The sequence below is a fragment of the Centroberyx gerrardi genome, chromosome 8 (genome assembly GCF_048128805.1).
Source record: "Centroberyx gerrardi isolate f3 chromosome 8, fCenGer3.hap1.cur.20231027, whole genome shotgun sequence".
In the NCBI taxonomy this organism is placed as follows: domain Eukaryota; kingdom Metazoa; phylum Chordata; class Actinopteri; order Beryciformes; family Berycidae; genus Centroberyx; species Centroberyx gerrardi.
Genome location: NC_136004.1, coordinates 28,388,615 through 28,404,349, shown reverse-complemented (window position 1 = coordinate 28,404,349; position 15,735 = coordinate 28,388,615). Strand labels below are relative to the sequence as shown.

General features: G+C 39.3%; 2 protein-coding genes and 1 pseudogene across 2 annotated transcripts; 1 reads left to right on the top strand and 2 right to left on the bottom strand.

Annotated features, from left to right (window-relative positions):
* Positions 1–655: 655 nt before the first annotated feature.
* On the bottom strand, positions 656–2,470 carry LOC139916155 (UDP-glucuronosyltransferase 2A3-like). The gene is made up of 2 exons (XM_071904960.2): positions 974–2,470; positions 656–682 (listed from the first exon to the last, which is right to left on the bottom strand). The coding sequence occupies exons 1-2, from the start codon at positions 2,468–2,470 to the stop codon at positions 656–658; spliced, it is 1,524 nt and encodes a 507-aa protein (XP_071761061.2).
* A 4,492-nt stretch (positions 2,471–6,962) lies between these two features.
* Positions 6,963–8,374, bottom strand: LOC139916158 (UDP-glucuronosyltransferase 2A2 pseudogene; annotated as a pseudogene).
* A 4,476-nt stretch (positions 8,375–12,850) lies between these two features.
* Positions 12,851–15,089, top strand: LOC144539619 (nuclear factor 7, ovary-like). Its single transcript, XM_078285266.1, has one exon. The coding sequence runs from the start codon at positions 12,904–12,906 to the stop codon at positions 14,323–14,325; it is 1,422 nt and encodes a 473-aa protein (XP_078141392.1). The 5' UTR covers positions 12,851–12,903; the 3' UTR covers positions 14,326–15,089.
* The last annotated feature ends 646 nt before the right edge of the window (positions 15,090–15,735 follow it).

Here is a 15,735-nt window from a genome sequence, read left to right as displayed (position 1 = left end):
TCTTTCTTTCCTTCCACATTTACTTCTTTCTTTCTTTCTTTCTTTCTTTCTTTCTTTCTTTCTTTCTCTCTTTCTTTCTTTCATTTTCACACATTCGGTTGCTTACATTAGATGCAAAAACCAAGGCCAAACTCCATTTTGTTTCAATGTTTATAATCTGAATAATTGAAGATTTAATTTCTAAAACTTTAAATGTTAATTTTACTACATTTTGCATTTTGCTATTACCTATCCTTCAAAAAAGCTGAAATGAAACTCTTCATTTTGTACATATATATGCAAGGCACAGTCATAGCAAAGGAAAACAAGCATACATTTTCCTCAGTGACTGTGGCTCTCTAATGCTATGGGTTTCTTCTTCAAGCAACAGTTTGATCTAATCGTCTCCTAAAAGGAAAGGTCAGTGCTTATTGGTATAAATGTTTCTGACTGATCATCTCGGCCATTTAAATGCAATGCAACTTCACTAGCTCCATTAAATACTCAGATTGTATTATATCTTGTTAAGGTCTGACAGAAGCCTTTGCTGAGCCTTATGGCTGAGATTTAGATATCTTGATGAATAAAATCTCAAATATCACTGATTGTTCACTTTTGGCCTACAGAATACTTTGAGCCATAATACTGTCATCATCAAAATGCAATGCAAAATGCATCAAAAAATCAGTGAAACCAGCATAACCTAGGATAGCAAAAATGCAATGTCAATATAGTGGTACTGAATCCAGGACATTTGCCCTTCTTTCCTTTTTTCCTTTTTTCCTTCCTTCCTTCCTTCCTTCCTTCCTTCCTTCTTCCTGGAGTTGAAGAACGGCTCCACTCAACTGTTCAACGAAAATGATTCAATACAAACACATAAGTACATACACGTCATAATACACATCTATATTAGTCCTTTTCCCCTTTCTTCCTACCAAACACTACGCCACAAAAATGTCACTGTTAAAATACAAATCAGTGAAATCAGCATGACGAATGCTAGCAAAAATGCCACAACATCAATCGAGTGGTACTGAATCCAGGACATCCTGTAGGAATCAGTCCTCAGGTGAGCAGCTCCCTTGTGTCTCATGACAAACTCGATCCAGAACATGGCACGGTCCAGAGGCTTCATGGGTTGGTCTCTGTGCAGCCTGGAGAGCATCTGCATGTTCTCCCTGTAGGACGGCTCATAAAGCACTGCCTTCACTGCCTCCAGGAAGTTGTCTCTGTTTACTGTGCCAATGTCCAGCACTTTGGCAACGCCCCTCGCTTTCATCCTGAAGAGGTTATCATCCTGGTCAAACATCAGAGGAAGGCCGACGATGGGAACTCCATGGTAGATGGCCTCCTGAAGTCCATTGGTGCCTCCATGGGCCACAAAGACTCTGGTCTTTGGGTGGCCCAACAGGTCATTTTGGGGCAGCCAGTCCAGCAGCAAGGTGTTGTTGCCCAGGGTGGATGGTCTCTTCCCAGTATGCCTCCAGATGACCTTCTGAGGTAATTTGGCAAAAGCGGCGGCAATGTCTTCTGCTATATCCTCAGGGAGATTTCCCACCATGGTCCCCAAGGTCATGATGATGACGCCATGCTCTCCAGAGCTCTGGACAAAGTCCTTGAGATCTTGAGGAAGAGGCTTGGAGGGCTTGCACTGAAAACCGCCCATGTAGACAATGTTGGGCATGGTGGGACGGGGGAACTCAAAGGTAAAGTCACTTCTCATCAGCCAAATGTCTGCTGCCTGAAAAAGCTCCAAATAATGGACATCAGGACCGAAGTAACGGTGGACAAATGGTGTGTAGTGAGGGGCCGCCAATATTGCCTTGTTATTGTGTACCATTAAGCAAAAAAAAACATTCTTTACCCTTTGCATAAAAGTCATCTTATCAGTCAGTTCACTCCCTGGTACTGGAACATATGAGAGTGGCGAGGGGGCAACTGTGTAATGTCCCTCTTCCAGAATTGCCCATCTTACATTGAAGACCAGAGGCAGACCCAACCGATGAGCCAGAAGTACCCCTCCACCGAAGCAGGGGTCTGTCAGAACAACATCGTACTTGGCCTCTTGGAAGGACTGCATCAGTTTAGCATCCTCAAAAATGTCTTCCATTTTCTCAACCACAGCTTTGTGCAATTGATGCATTTTTGTCACAAACTCCTCTCCAACTTTGATGTAGGCTAAACCAGAAGTATGGAACTCACGCCGGAGCTGCAGCACTGTTGTTGCAAATGGATTAAAGTCATTCTCTTCAAATCCAGCAGCAATGTTGAGTGTGATTGACTGATAGTGATGAGACTCCGCTTTGATGTACCAGCTAGTTTTTGGCCGGATCACTGTGATGTCGTGACCTCTGGAATGGAGTTCTTCAATGAGGACCTTCATGTTGACCCAGTGGCTTCCATCCACAGGGAAAACAAGGACTTTCCCTCCATCAGCATTGGGAAGAGAGCAGAGCAGTACAGTCAGGGTCACCAGTCTCAACAGGCTCATCTCTGAAGTGAAGCTGGAATCATAAAGTGGTCGATGACAGCAGGGTTACTTAAACTCTACTATTGTGATCAGGAAACTTTGCTGCAGATTTGTTACAATTCTTATGCAAGTTTCCTCAGTCAATAGTATGCCAAAAGTTTACTGGCAACTATGAAAGGTGTAGAGAAGGCAATACATTCCCAAGAATGTAAAATTGTGGAAAAATAAGGGAAGGAGAGGCACAAAAATAAAACAAAAGGAATATTTATTTATACAGCTGCATTAATAATACACTCTTCCTCAGGCAGCAATGAAATAGTTTCCTTTTGCTTGAGAGGTGATTCCCTTCCCTTTACTTTTCTAGAGCAGTGAAATTTCAAAATGTGACCGTGTGGAAAGCATTGTTATAATAGATACAGCATATGCAAGAGGAACCTGACAAATAGTTTTGGGGAGAATTGAGCCCTTGTCTCTTTAAAGGATAAGCTTGGAGATTTTGGACCTTTATATTTTTCTCTTACATACCTGTAGTACTGGGACCCACAGAGAATATTGGCTCCGGAGTGAACTGTCGGTTGAAATTACAAGCTCTGTTGCTAGGCTTATTGCTGCTAACAAGCAGTCCAAACAGGGTTTGACAAAATATCTCCAAAAAATACATTTGTAGGCTCCACAGGGGATTATTTTTCTCTACTATTTTTCTCTGCTGCAGGACAGACTGCTGTGGCGTGGCAGTGTGTTACTGGCGGCTAGTTTTCGGATGGTCAGGTCAGATTGTAAACAGCTGCACATGGAGCCGGATAGAGTTTGGTAGAAGACTATTCACTGGAAATGGTGCGGAGCTGCTGCTTTCCGGGCCATGAATATAAATACGCCGGTTGGTCACGTATCATTTTCACAGACTGGTGTTTTTAGGATATATTTTGACAAACCCTGTGTGGACTGCTTGCTTGCAAGAGGCCTAGCAACAGAGCTTGCCATTTGAACCGACAGTTGACTCAGGAGCCAATATTGTCTATGGGTCCAAGTGCTACAGGTTTGTAAATGACAAATTATATATAGGTCCAAAATCGCTGAACTTATCCTTTAATCTACTATTCAAAAAACCCTGCCAGAGTGTAGAATGGTAGTATGACTTTTAATGTCATCATGATAGAATCAAACCAGCCACACCAGGTGAAACTACAATACGAACCAGATTGTTGTGTAGTGGGTGAAAGAGAAGTGGGTGAGAATTACCCCCCTCTCCACTTTGTTTTGCTAATTTGTGCTACACCTAATGTTCTTTAAAAAAAAATTGTGACATAGGTGCGTAACAGTCACCATATTTTGTAGGGTAAACACTGGATAATGGAGAATGGTATAGCTTGACCAAGTAATCACATTTGGTAGGCCTTTTACGTCCTTGAAAACCACAAAGATCATTTACTAATTATTTAGTGGATTTTTCAGTCACAAAACCTGCTGCCTATGTGCTGCTTTTGATTAAAAGGAACATTTAGCAAAGTATAGGGCACGATGAAGTTTTTAGGTATGACAGATTTTCAATTCTCTAAATTCATACATTTACAAATGCAGGGACCATCAACTTAAAGGAATAGTTCACCCAAAAATGAAAATTCTGTCATCATCTACTCACCCTCATGCCAGTTGAAACACAGGTGAAGTTTGTCCATATAACACACAGGGAGGTTGCCAGCAGAACTCCATAGCAGCCTTCTCCAAAACAACTGAAGTCAGTGGGGACCAGTTCTTCAGAGTTCCAAAAAGACCTACAGTATATTTACACTATAATTTAGTGCAAATTTTAACTACAGCTGATTGATTTGCAACAAATAATGGTGTATAGGTCTTTCTATTCACAGTGTGATTGTTTGGCTGTTTTTGTTTTGGAGCTCTAAAGAACCGGTCCCCATTGACTTCAGTTGTTTTGGAGAAGGCTGCTACCAAGTTGTCCTGGCAACCTCCCTGTGTGTTATATGGACTAACAAATTTCACCTGTGTTTGATTTGGCATGAGGGTGAGTAGATGATGACATTTTTCATTTTTGGGTGAACTATTCCTTTAAAATGAAATTTTGTAGAAACAACTATCAATACAGAAGTGATACTTCTTTGTCTGAATAAGTGAGGCTTCCAAAGCTTGTACAGAGAGCCATAACAAGTCTGATATACTTCCCCCCAAGATGTGTTTGCACTACCATGGTATGGAAGGAGTCCATTCTATATGCACATTTACCTCAAATGTAAAACTCCTCTCATTTCTCAACAGTAATTCCTAAACTACAGAGGAAGAGCGTGGGCTTCTGTACATGTTGGGCTGCAGCTGAAGAGTTGAAGGTAAACACTTCTCAAAAAGACACTTACACCTTCAATAAGAGATTCAAGCTGTGAGACCATTTTTTCATTACACAAGAACAATTAATTTTCTACTTACAGTGGAACTGGCAAAGGTGTAGTACAGTAGACTAACAGTCCGTGCAGTTTTTGTCTGTGTGACTGCTAAACATGGCATTGAGAGTTGTGCAATATCTTTGTCACAGGCAAAGTTCAACAGCGTACAGGATTCTGTCTCTCTCAAAACAGACCAATAAAAGAGGTCACGGTAGCTGCAGCTATGCCACTTTGATGCATTGCTGAATCAAATAACCAAATAGAAGCATGTTACTGACAGTCTGGAGACTTGTTCCTAATGGTTATGAGGGACACGATACCATGTTGGAGCAGTGACAACAAAATCAAAGATTTTAATGTTGTCACCTCTTCCTCCCAGCTCCTTTTCCACATTTTATAGTATACTTTGAAAACCCTACCAACTCACATAGACTAGGCATTTTCTGTGTTATATCAGGGAATAAGTGATAACATTACAAGCTTCCCTGTTGTTGTTACTCTTCCAAGATGGTGGTGTGTGCCTCATAATCTTTGTAACTACTTCAAACATTTTGCAAGGCACCACAAGCTCTCTCTCTTAGTGCTCTCTCACACATTTTAAGGGCTGTATTCTTGAAATTTGAATGAGGACTAATCAATAGAATTGTCTTGGAACAGCAGAGTTGATTTAGGTGGTAGCAAACATCAAAACATCAGTATTATTATGCTGGTATCAGAATAGCTTTCTAAAGATGTGTCACGGTTGTGACTTTCAGTCCCTTTGTTCATTGTCTAGGTTTTGTATTTCTTTGTGTCTTGTTTCCCTGTCTGGTTCTTTTAGTTCTATGTGTACCTGTCTGCCCCAGCTGTGTCTGATTTGTAATCACCTCCCCATGTGTATATTAGTCTTGTTCCCCAGTCAGTCTTTGTCGGTTCATTATTTTCTGTCATGTGTCTGTTAAGTGCTCCCGTCTTTGTTTACCTGTTGTTTCCTGCACCCGTTATATTAAACTCCCAGTCTTGGGGTTTGATCACTACCTGCCTCGCTGTCCTGCATTTGGGTCCTCACCACACCTCACCGTGACAAGATGAAGACCTCTAATATGTTGTATACCAGTAGGCCACTTATATACAGTATAGGTTTTTTTTTTAGAAGTAAATCACAATTTTTTAATAAGACAGCAATGAGTTACGATTAGCTTGAAACTTGTTTATAGACATGTTTTGTAGTTACAATTTCAGAAACTTATTTATGAAGTCCCTTCCACCATTACATGTCAAAATATAGATGGTGCACTTTCCACTGTGAGTGACACATGAAATGCAGAGAAAGATTTGGATCTTGAAAAAATGTAACTGAAATAAGACATGGCTGCTCTACATTATAGCTTCAAATACTATTCCAGAATTGACAGAATAATTTCTTTAGATCAGACACATCCGAAATAATTATATTTGAAGTCAAAAAGTCACAAGAGTGAACATTTATTAAGTATATACTTAAATTTATTTAAATACATGTACAAAGTCTAAGTACACGATTACATTTAGTAGTACATATATTTAGAAGTACATACTTTCTGTATAAATGTATCGTTTTTACACCACAAAACATAATCGCAAAACAAGTAAAATGGCTCCTGCGTCACTGGTATGGTAATGGAACCACAACATCATGGCCATCTTACGTTGAATAACTGATGTTGAGTTCAAATTATTTTCTTTTAGTTGTTTATGAAATATTGAGATTTGTAAATTGTGTCAATGCACAAGATGTAATTTTGGTTTTGTCAAATCTTCTGGATTAACAATACAAATATCTTAATCATGCAGCACACTTGTACAATTAAGATCCTCAAAAAGGGGATCTGAAAATCAAAGGATGAAATATCACTGCCGAAAAAAAAACATCACATGAGAGAACGTTTTAAAACCTCTTTTCATGATTAAATAGATTTTCATCTCTTCACAGACTAATTCCTTCACTTTATTTGTGAGGGGCTAAACAGAATTTTCAGAATGCTGTAACTGAAACTGTACATACTATAAATTGTATGTAGGGAGAGGTCCAACTCCACTCAACTGTTCAATGAAAGTGGAGTATATACGGTACATATACAGTACGTCATAATACACATCTATTAGTTATTTTTCTGTTTCCTCCTATCAAACATTTTACGCCACAAACACTTCACTGTTAAAATACAAGTCAGTGAAATCAGGATGACGAATGCTAGCAAAAATGCCACAACATCAATCGAGTGGTACTGAATCCAGGACATCTTGTAGGAATCAGTCCTCAGGTGAGCAGCTCCCTTGTTTCTCATGACAAACTCGATCCAGAACATGGCACGGTCCAGAGGCTTCATGGGTTGGTCTCTGTGCAGCCTGGAGAGCATCTGCATGTTCTCCCTGTAGGACGGCTCATAAAGCACTGCCTTCACTGCCTCCAGGAAGTTGTCTCTGTTTACTGTGCCAATGTCCAGCACTTTGGCAACGCCCCTCGCTTTCATCCTGAAGAGGTTATTGTCCTGGTCAAACATCAGAGGAAGGCCGACGATGGGAACTCCATGGTAGATGGCCTCCTGAAGTCCATTGGTGCCTCTGTGGGCCACAAAGACTCTAGTGGCCCAACAGGTCATTTTGGGGCAGCCAGTCCAGCAGCAAGGTGTTGTTGCTGAGAGTGGACGGTCTCTTCCCAGTATGCCTCCAGATGACCTTCTGAGGTAATTTGGCAAAAGCAGCAGCAATGTCTTCTGCTATATCCTCAAGGAGATTTCCCACCATGGTCCCCAAGGTCATTAGGATGAGGCCATGTAGACAATGGTTGGACGGGGGAACTCAAATGTAAAGTCACTTCAGCCAAATATCTGCTGCCTGAAAAAGTTCCAAATAATGGACATCAGGACCAAAATAATTGTGGACAAATGGTGTGTAGACAGGGTCTGCAACATATATAATTTGAAGACATGAATATGAAAAAATATTTTGGAGTCGCTCAGAAAATGTAATCTTATCAGCCAGTTCTGCTCCTGCAAAGGCAACATATGAGAGTGGTGAGGGGGCAATGGTGAGATGCCCTTCTCCCTGAACTGTCCACCTGAGAACAAGAGGACGACTAAGGCCGCGGCCACACTGATCCGTTGTGTCTGTCCGTCTCCGTTCATTTCAATTCATTTTCATTGAGAGCTGTCCGTTGTCCGGGCAACGCTGATGATGCATCCGTCTCTGTCAGATTTTCATCTGTTTTGACAGACAGAAAGTTCAACCCAGTTGAACTTTTTCTGGACGGACGGATTCGTCACCGTCCGTTCAGCAAATATGAGACATTCCTACTCTTGTTTTTTTTAAATCGACGAACACGTTGACGTTCCAAAACAGCCCAACGGACAGAAATCTATCCGTCAGTAATTCTGACGGATCAGTGTGGCCGCGGCTTAAGACGATGAGCCTGAAGTACCCCTCAACCAGTGAGAGGGTCCGTCAGAACAACATCATAGCTGGCATATCGAAGGGGCTGCAGCAGTTCGGTGTCCTCAAATATCTCCTCCATGGCCTCAACCACAGATTTGTGTAACACATGAAAATATTTCACATACTCTTGTCCCAGTTGGAGGCCAGCCGAAGCAGATGCACTCAAGTGGCGTCGGAGTGGCAAGATTCTTGGCACAAATTAGTTTATGTCGTTGTTTATGTTAGTTTATGGCTTTCCCTCCATCAGCATTGGGAAGAGAGCAGAGCAGTGCAGCCAGTGTCTCAACAGGCTCATCTCTCAGGTGAAGCTGTGATCATAGTATACTTGACAGAAGAATGCCAGCTTTTCTCCTCTGACCAATGTTTTTTTTTCATGTTGCCATTAAGTTAATGTAGTACTATAATTTAGAACCAATTAGGTAGCAATTCCTGTTGCTCACAAATATTCACATTTATCTTTCTGGAAAAATCATTTTTGTACTTCTTTTGTGGAAAGAAACAGCAGATATGCAGTAGGCTTTTGGTGTAAGACTTGTGAAAATGTGGTCTCTTGGCTTTTACCCAATGCTGACGTAACTTCAAACTTTGCAACCTAACTACAATAAACCAGCCAAGATGAGAAAGGAGGAGTGAGTTTAGTGAGTTCTTCAGCTTCATTACATTCTGAATAGTAATCATATATGTGGTATTGTAAGAAGAAGAACTCTGAATACAAAAATTCATTGCCACTTGTACAGTTTTTATTTGTGGTTGAAATAATATCTACAGTATATTCAAAACAGCTTTAGGACATGGTAGCACTTTTTTGTGTCATTAAAAAAAAAATTACATTGGATAGTTTCATCTTTTTTATTTTAAATTTGTTTAAAAGTAATACTAATCTAAAAAGGAAAATTATTACAACAACAAAAAAAAGAAAAACTGGTGACTGAAATGGGTCACCACTAACAATACTACTTACTGTATCACTGGAGTTGTGTAGCAGGACATAAAAGGAAAAAAAGATCAAGACCTAATGTGTTTGCAAGTAATGTAATCTAGAGGAAGCACGTATAATCAAAATAAGATAGGACCCAAAATTGAGCCGTGAGGTACACCAAATTTCATCTCATCTGTTTGAGAGATAGGATGAGAACCAATCAAGGGCGCTGTCTGTAATAGCCACATAATCTTTAAGAAGATTAATTAAAATGGTATGGTCAGTTGTATCACAGACAGCACTCAGATCAAGGAGAATTAAAATTAAGCATAGACCATTATCAGCTGCTAGGACGAAGTTATTAGTGACTTTCAGTAGAGCGGAGTCTGTGCTGTGGCAGGGGCGGAAACTGCACTGGAATTTTGCCTGTTGATGACTTTCTGCAAGACTTTGGATAAATAAAACAGAACAATATCTAGGGGACAAGAAGAGGATTTCTTGTGAGACACAATGTCCATCAGGGTAACAGCAGATATATAGGAGCAAATTAGCCTAAATTAACATCCAACTGGTTGGTAACAGACAGGTCATGTACAGGAGGGATTATCTCATCTTCTTAAAACTAGTGAAACATTTTCACATTATTCTCGTAAATATATAGTATATATATATATATATAAGGAAGAAAGTCTTGGTAGTCATTACTACCTGGATGACTACAAAGACTTTCTTCCTTTTATTTTTGTTTTTTCTTCCTAGAACAGTGAAATTGTTAACATGAACAAGACAAATGTATTGAATTCACCGTAAAAGGTTTGACTCTGAAAGGTATCAGACAAACTACATCATCTGCTGGTAACAAAATCAGATGGCAGCATTTCCTTCCATTAATAATTAGCCCATGACAGAGGTAAGGGAAACTGAAAGCAGATATTGACATTGTTGAACAGAACAGAGACGCCATTACAGCGTGTGAGATCCTTACTGAACAAGACACGTTTGAAGGATTGTAAGCAGTAAGTTGAAGGGAATGTGTTCTGGTGTGTCTTTCTATTGAAAAATAATTTGAATACCAAAGCATATGGCTGAGAAAACCGCACTTCAAAGTTTCCTTAACTGCCCATCAAAAATCTACAGCCATCAGTGCTGTATATTGTAAACATGTAAATAGCTCAAGTAAAACATCCCTGCTTTGCACTGGCTGTCCCTGTTCTTGTTTCATGAAGTATTTTTGCCTTGGGAGCCCAGTCCTTTTCCACTTTTGACTAAGACTTCTCTTGATAAAAATAGATTTTCATTCTCAGTGGACAACCTGGTGAAATAAAGGTTAAATAGAAAAAATCTGCTAAATGCTAAAACTGCATTAAATCATCAGGTTTTTTTTTAATTATATTATTATATTTTTTAATTATTAGCCTGGTCAGCAGCATCTTGGTTTTTAATGATAAAAAATCAGACAATATTACATATCATCTGTGCAGAATAATGTGATAGTTTTTATATTTGTAATAAAAAGTTGTTTTTCTTGTTTCCATCATCAGTCATCAGTTTTAGTGTTTAATATTCCTGGATGTTCTGGTGAGTATTTCAATTCTGTGAGGCTGTTAAAGAGACTTAATTAACTATATGCTCATATAATGTACATCAGTTTGATGCTACTTATTATGATATATATTTATATTATGATTTTATATGAAAGATTTCTCACTGAGAAGGTGGGTAAACTCTATTCCACAAATATAAAGATGGGTAAACTGAATTTAGGTGGGTTTATCCTCCACTACATCACTGTCTATATTACTATGAATATATGCTGTGAAAAAGACATTTGGGAAAAAACAACTGCATTTTAATTTACTACAGATTCCTCCTCAAATAGGCTATATCCATTATTTTCACTCTGACGCTTTATATTATTCACAAAACACTGCAACACGTGTTCATTGATAATCCTTTTATTTTGAAAGTTATTACCGGAAGTCATACTTTTTATTGTAGTTTTCTTTTACTTTGAAAGCTGAAACGGGAGTTCTTTTTGTATTATTTATTCAGGCTAGCTTGACAATGAGTAGCACTGGTCCATATATATAGTGGGAAGAGAAGATTAACTCAGAATAAGAAAAGAAAAGAAACAAACTCATTCATATGCCACTGATATTTTTTATTTGTGGTTGAAATTGCTGTGATATCTATTGTATATTCAAAACACCTGTAGGATATTGATAGCACATTTATGAGTTGTTTTTAAAACAGAATTTAAATTGGATAATTGAGTCTGTTTCTTTTCTGTTTGTTTAAAAGAAAAATTAATCCAATAATACAAATTAATAAAACGTGTAGGGGAGACCAAAAAACTAATAGGAAAAACTAAAAGGACACAATTCAAGATTAAACGTCTACTACAGCAGTAGAACTGAATTTGGCTCCTTGCTGTTTTTAAAATGCTTGCCAAATAAAATGGAAGTAGGTTTAGCAGGCAAGGCTCTCTGAACCGCCTGAACACTTAATGCAAACTGAAATGTATTATTCCAGGCTCTCCTAATTCTTAGTAATTCAGCATTGCAATGAATAACATCAGCACGGTTTACCAGATAGGGAAGGTCAAATGAAGGCGAAAAGGTTTGAGCTACATGTTATGGATTAAATAAGCCTATAGTCATGCTGAAGAATTAGAAGAATATCATACCTGTTTACAGTTGGTGAAAAGTAAAAATGTTGTAAAACCGGCTTAGTGTGGGCTGCCAACTGTTCACTCCTCAGTGTGTTGCAGTAGGACTGAAGCACCAACATCTCTTTGTTTTTGTTCATAGTATTTTTTATTAGCTGTAGCATTTTTATTTTTTATTTAGACAGTATGAAAGAAGCAAGGGACACACACTAACCTCTCCTTGTTATTTCCATATAGGGAAACATTTAGGTTAGGCTGCACACAAAGTGAAGAAACATATACAGCATTAGTACAACATTACACATTGAGATTAGAAGTTCAGAATCCACTTTGGTCATTTCTGTTGGTATTTTCTATACTGTGTCTGATGAGGCTGCTGCTACATCACTCACTGCCAACCAGAAACTGTGACTCACTTCTCTGTTATATGTATTATACTTTATGTGTAAATAAAAAATTCACCTCAGTTTACCCTCCTTTTTATTGTCTTTGGCCAAGGTAATGATATTTCATGAAATTGTGCTTTGACAACAGTTCCAAACACTTGAAATGTAAAGTTAGTAAAGTAAATAATTCAACAACACTTTCCTTACATTAATCTTGTCCTTGTTACTGTTATGGTGCAGTTGTTTTCCTGAGGTATCATCAAAAATAGAATCTTTCTTCCTTTTATTTATTTTTTGTCTTTGTAGGAATGAGCCTTACCAGTCAAACAGTTAATATACATAAACAAGGTACACAATAACATGTTTAACTCTGAAAGGTATCACGCTAACAACACCACCTGCTGGTAATAAAGTCAGATGGCAGCATTTCCCACCATTACTGTAACAGTTAACTCATGACAGAGGTAAATGAAACTGAAAGTAGATTTTGACATTGTTGAACAGAGCGGAGACGCCATTACAGGGTGTGAGATCTCTACTGAAAAACGTATATTTGGAGGATTGTAAGCAGCAAGTTGAAGTGAATGTGATTTGGTGAGTCTTGCTATTGAAAGATATTTTGGATACCAAAGCAAATGGCTGAGAAAACTGCTTGTTTTGAAAGTTTCCTGAGTTGCCATGTGTGTTCAGAGACTTTCAGAGATCCTGTGTCTCTGGGCTGCGGCCACAGCTTCTGTTCCAGCTGCCTGAAACAATTCTGGGAACAAGCTAAAAACAAAAACTGTCCTTTTTGTAAGAGAAAATCCTCCAAGGAAGATCCAGAAGTGAACTTTACACTGAAGGAACTAGCTGACTATGCTGGGAGACAGAAAGCTGGGTCATCTGAGACAGATAAAGGAGAGGAGAAAGTGGAGGTGGTGTGTAGTAAACATCCAGAAGTGCCTAAATGGTTCTGTAAGGACGAGCAGAGAGCTGTGTGTCCTGTCTGTGAGTTCCCTCTCCACCACGGTCACAAGGTGGTTCCTATAGAAGAAGCAGTCAGTGACCTGAAGGAGGAGCTGAAATCTGACTTAAAGTCTCTGCAGGACAAGAGGAACAAATACAAAGAGGTTGAGGAGACATACAACGAAGTGGTTCAACACTCCAAGAAACAGCTGGTGGCCACAGAGAGGCAGATCAGAGCAGAGTTCAACAAGCTCCACCAGTTCCTGAAAGAGGAAGAGGAGGCCAGACTGGAGGCTCTGAGGGAGGAAGAGGAGCAGAAGGGGAAGACTATCACCAGAGAGATGAAGGTCATTCAGGAGAAGATCTCCTCTCTCTCAGACAGTATCTCTGCTGTTGAAGAAGACCTGCAGAAACACAATGTGCCATTCCTCACCAGTTATAAACCCACTCAGACCAGCGCCAGAGCCCAGTGCTCACTGTCAGATCCACAACTGGTCTCAGGAGCGCTGATAGATGTGGCCAAACACCTGGGCAACCTGTCCTTCAGAGTCTGGGAGAAGATGAAGGGGAAGGTCAAGTTCAGTCCTGTCATTCTGGATCCAAACACTGCAAACCCCTGTCTCTATCTGTCTGATGACCTGACCAGTGTGAGATGTGGAGACACAAAGCAGCTCCCTGACAACCCAGAGAGACACAGTTACGGTGTCACTGTTCTGGGCTCTGAGGGCTTCAGCTCAGGGAAACACAGCTGGGAGGTGGAGGTGGGAGATCATCCTGACTGGAATGTGGGTTTGGCAAAAGAGTCAATTGACAGGAAGGGGAAGCGATATGCCACACCAGAATATGGAATCTGGTGTTTAGTGCATCGCAGTGGAAAATACACTAATGGGCTTGGTGAGACCGTCACAGTGAAGAAGAGTCTCCAGAGGATCAGAGTCCAGCTGGACTATGACAGGGGGGATCTGTCCTTCTACGACTCTGAGGACAAGACTCAGATCTACACTCACAGAGACACTTTCACTGAGAAACTCTACCCATATTTCTATGTTGTAAAGGCTGGTGATGCAGAGACCATTGATATCAAAGTCTGTCAAGCTGAGGTTTCTCTGTGATATTAAGGGATGTTAGTTAGATGTGTATTTGTGTGTGTGTGTGTGTGTGTGTGTGTGTGTGTGTGTGTGTGTGGTGTGCGTGTGTATGTGTATGTGTAAACTGTGGGTTTTCTCATTTGAGATTTTACCTGTCCATGTCTAAAATATCATGGGTTGATGTTGGGTTTGACCGATACAGGTTTTGGAAAGCCAATACTAATATTTTTAGATTGAAGTCGCCGATAGCCAATATTTTATGCCAATATTGAACATCTTTAAATTGTCCATTTTCTTTTTAAAAAATTAAGGACTCAGTGATTCCCCCAAAATGTTATTCTTGTCAGGGTAGAAAAGTCTCTGAAACAGCATTTAGACCACGATGGGACACTAGAACTCTGCATGTAAACCCAAACTAATTAATTTTCTTTAGTGTTAGTAGCTCTTTAAGGCAGGGTGACACATCTCATCTATTCAGAGGTAGGGTAAACTGGGAAACATTACTATCTTAAAATGAAGAATTCATTTACAAAGATTAATGATTAATGATTTAATGAATAAAGAAAATGTGTATTTTGTAACAGCGTGAAGCTAAAGATGTGCTACTTTATTATCATGGATGTTTGTTGTCACCTGACGCAAAGCCGAATAATAAATGATTCACCTCATCAGCAGTGAAATCTTTTATGGACAGTCTCACCGAAGAAGGGGAAATGGGGACGAGATAAGATAAGAACAAGTGCGATACTGAGCAAAGCCCAGTAATAAAAAGATGGGAATGTTATGAGTTTCCAGCAGCTGAAACAACAATATACATTAAACAACCAGGACCACTTCAGATATTTGCAATTAAGGGACTTTTATGACAGAGAAATAAAGCACAATGTAAATTTAGATAAAAATGGAATAATTAGAACCATAATTCGAGTTTACAATTCAAAGAAATATAGAATAATAATAACTACATTATATCAGCACCTAATGGAGAGAAGAGGAAACACAACATTATATGTAAAGCTGAAATGGGAAAAAGAATTAGGTGTGAATATTGCAGAAGATGAATGGTTGCATATTTGGAGAACACAACAGTCTACAACATCCTCACGTACTTGGAGAGAACTCTGTTGGAAGAATGTAATTAGATTCTTTATTACACCCAAAATTAAGAGCAAATACATGTCTATAGCACAACCATGTTGGAGACGATGTGGGCCAATAAATGTAGACCATTCCCATGTATTTTGGCTTTGATCTAAAATTGTACAGTTTTGGGAAAATGTTCATATGGATATTATCAAAATTCTGGGCTATGATATACCTAGGCCATGTATAGTACTGTACTTTGGTAATATGACAGGAGATATTGTGTTAAGAGAAGACAGATATTTGCTGAAAGTCTTGTTGGCAGCTTGTAAAAAGGCCATTACGAAGAGA

Excerpts from the sequence above, each read along its gene's own strand:
- LOC144539619 (XM_078285266.1), top strand. The coding sequence starts at position 12,904 with ATGGCTGAGAAAACTGCTTGTTTTGAAAGTTTCCTGAGTTGCCATGTG.
- LOC139916155 (XM_071904960.2), bottom strand. The coding sequence starts at position 2,470 with ATGAGCCTGTTGAGACTGGTGACCCTGACTGTACTGCTCTGCTCTCTT. Across the intron at positions 683-973 it reads TGGCATTTTTGCTAGCATTC|GTTATGCTGGTTTCACTGAT; the intron begins GTCATGCTGATT and ends TTGCTATCCTAG.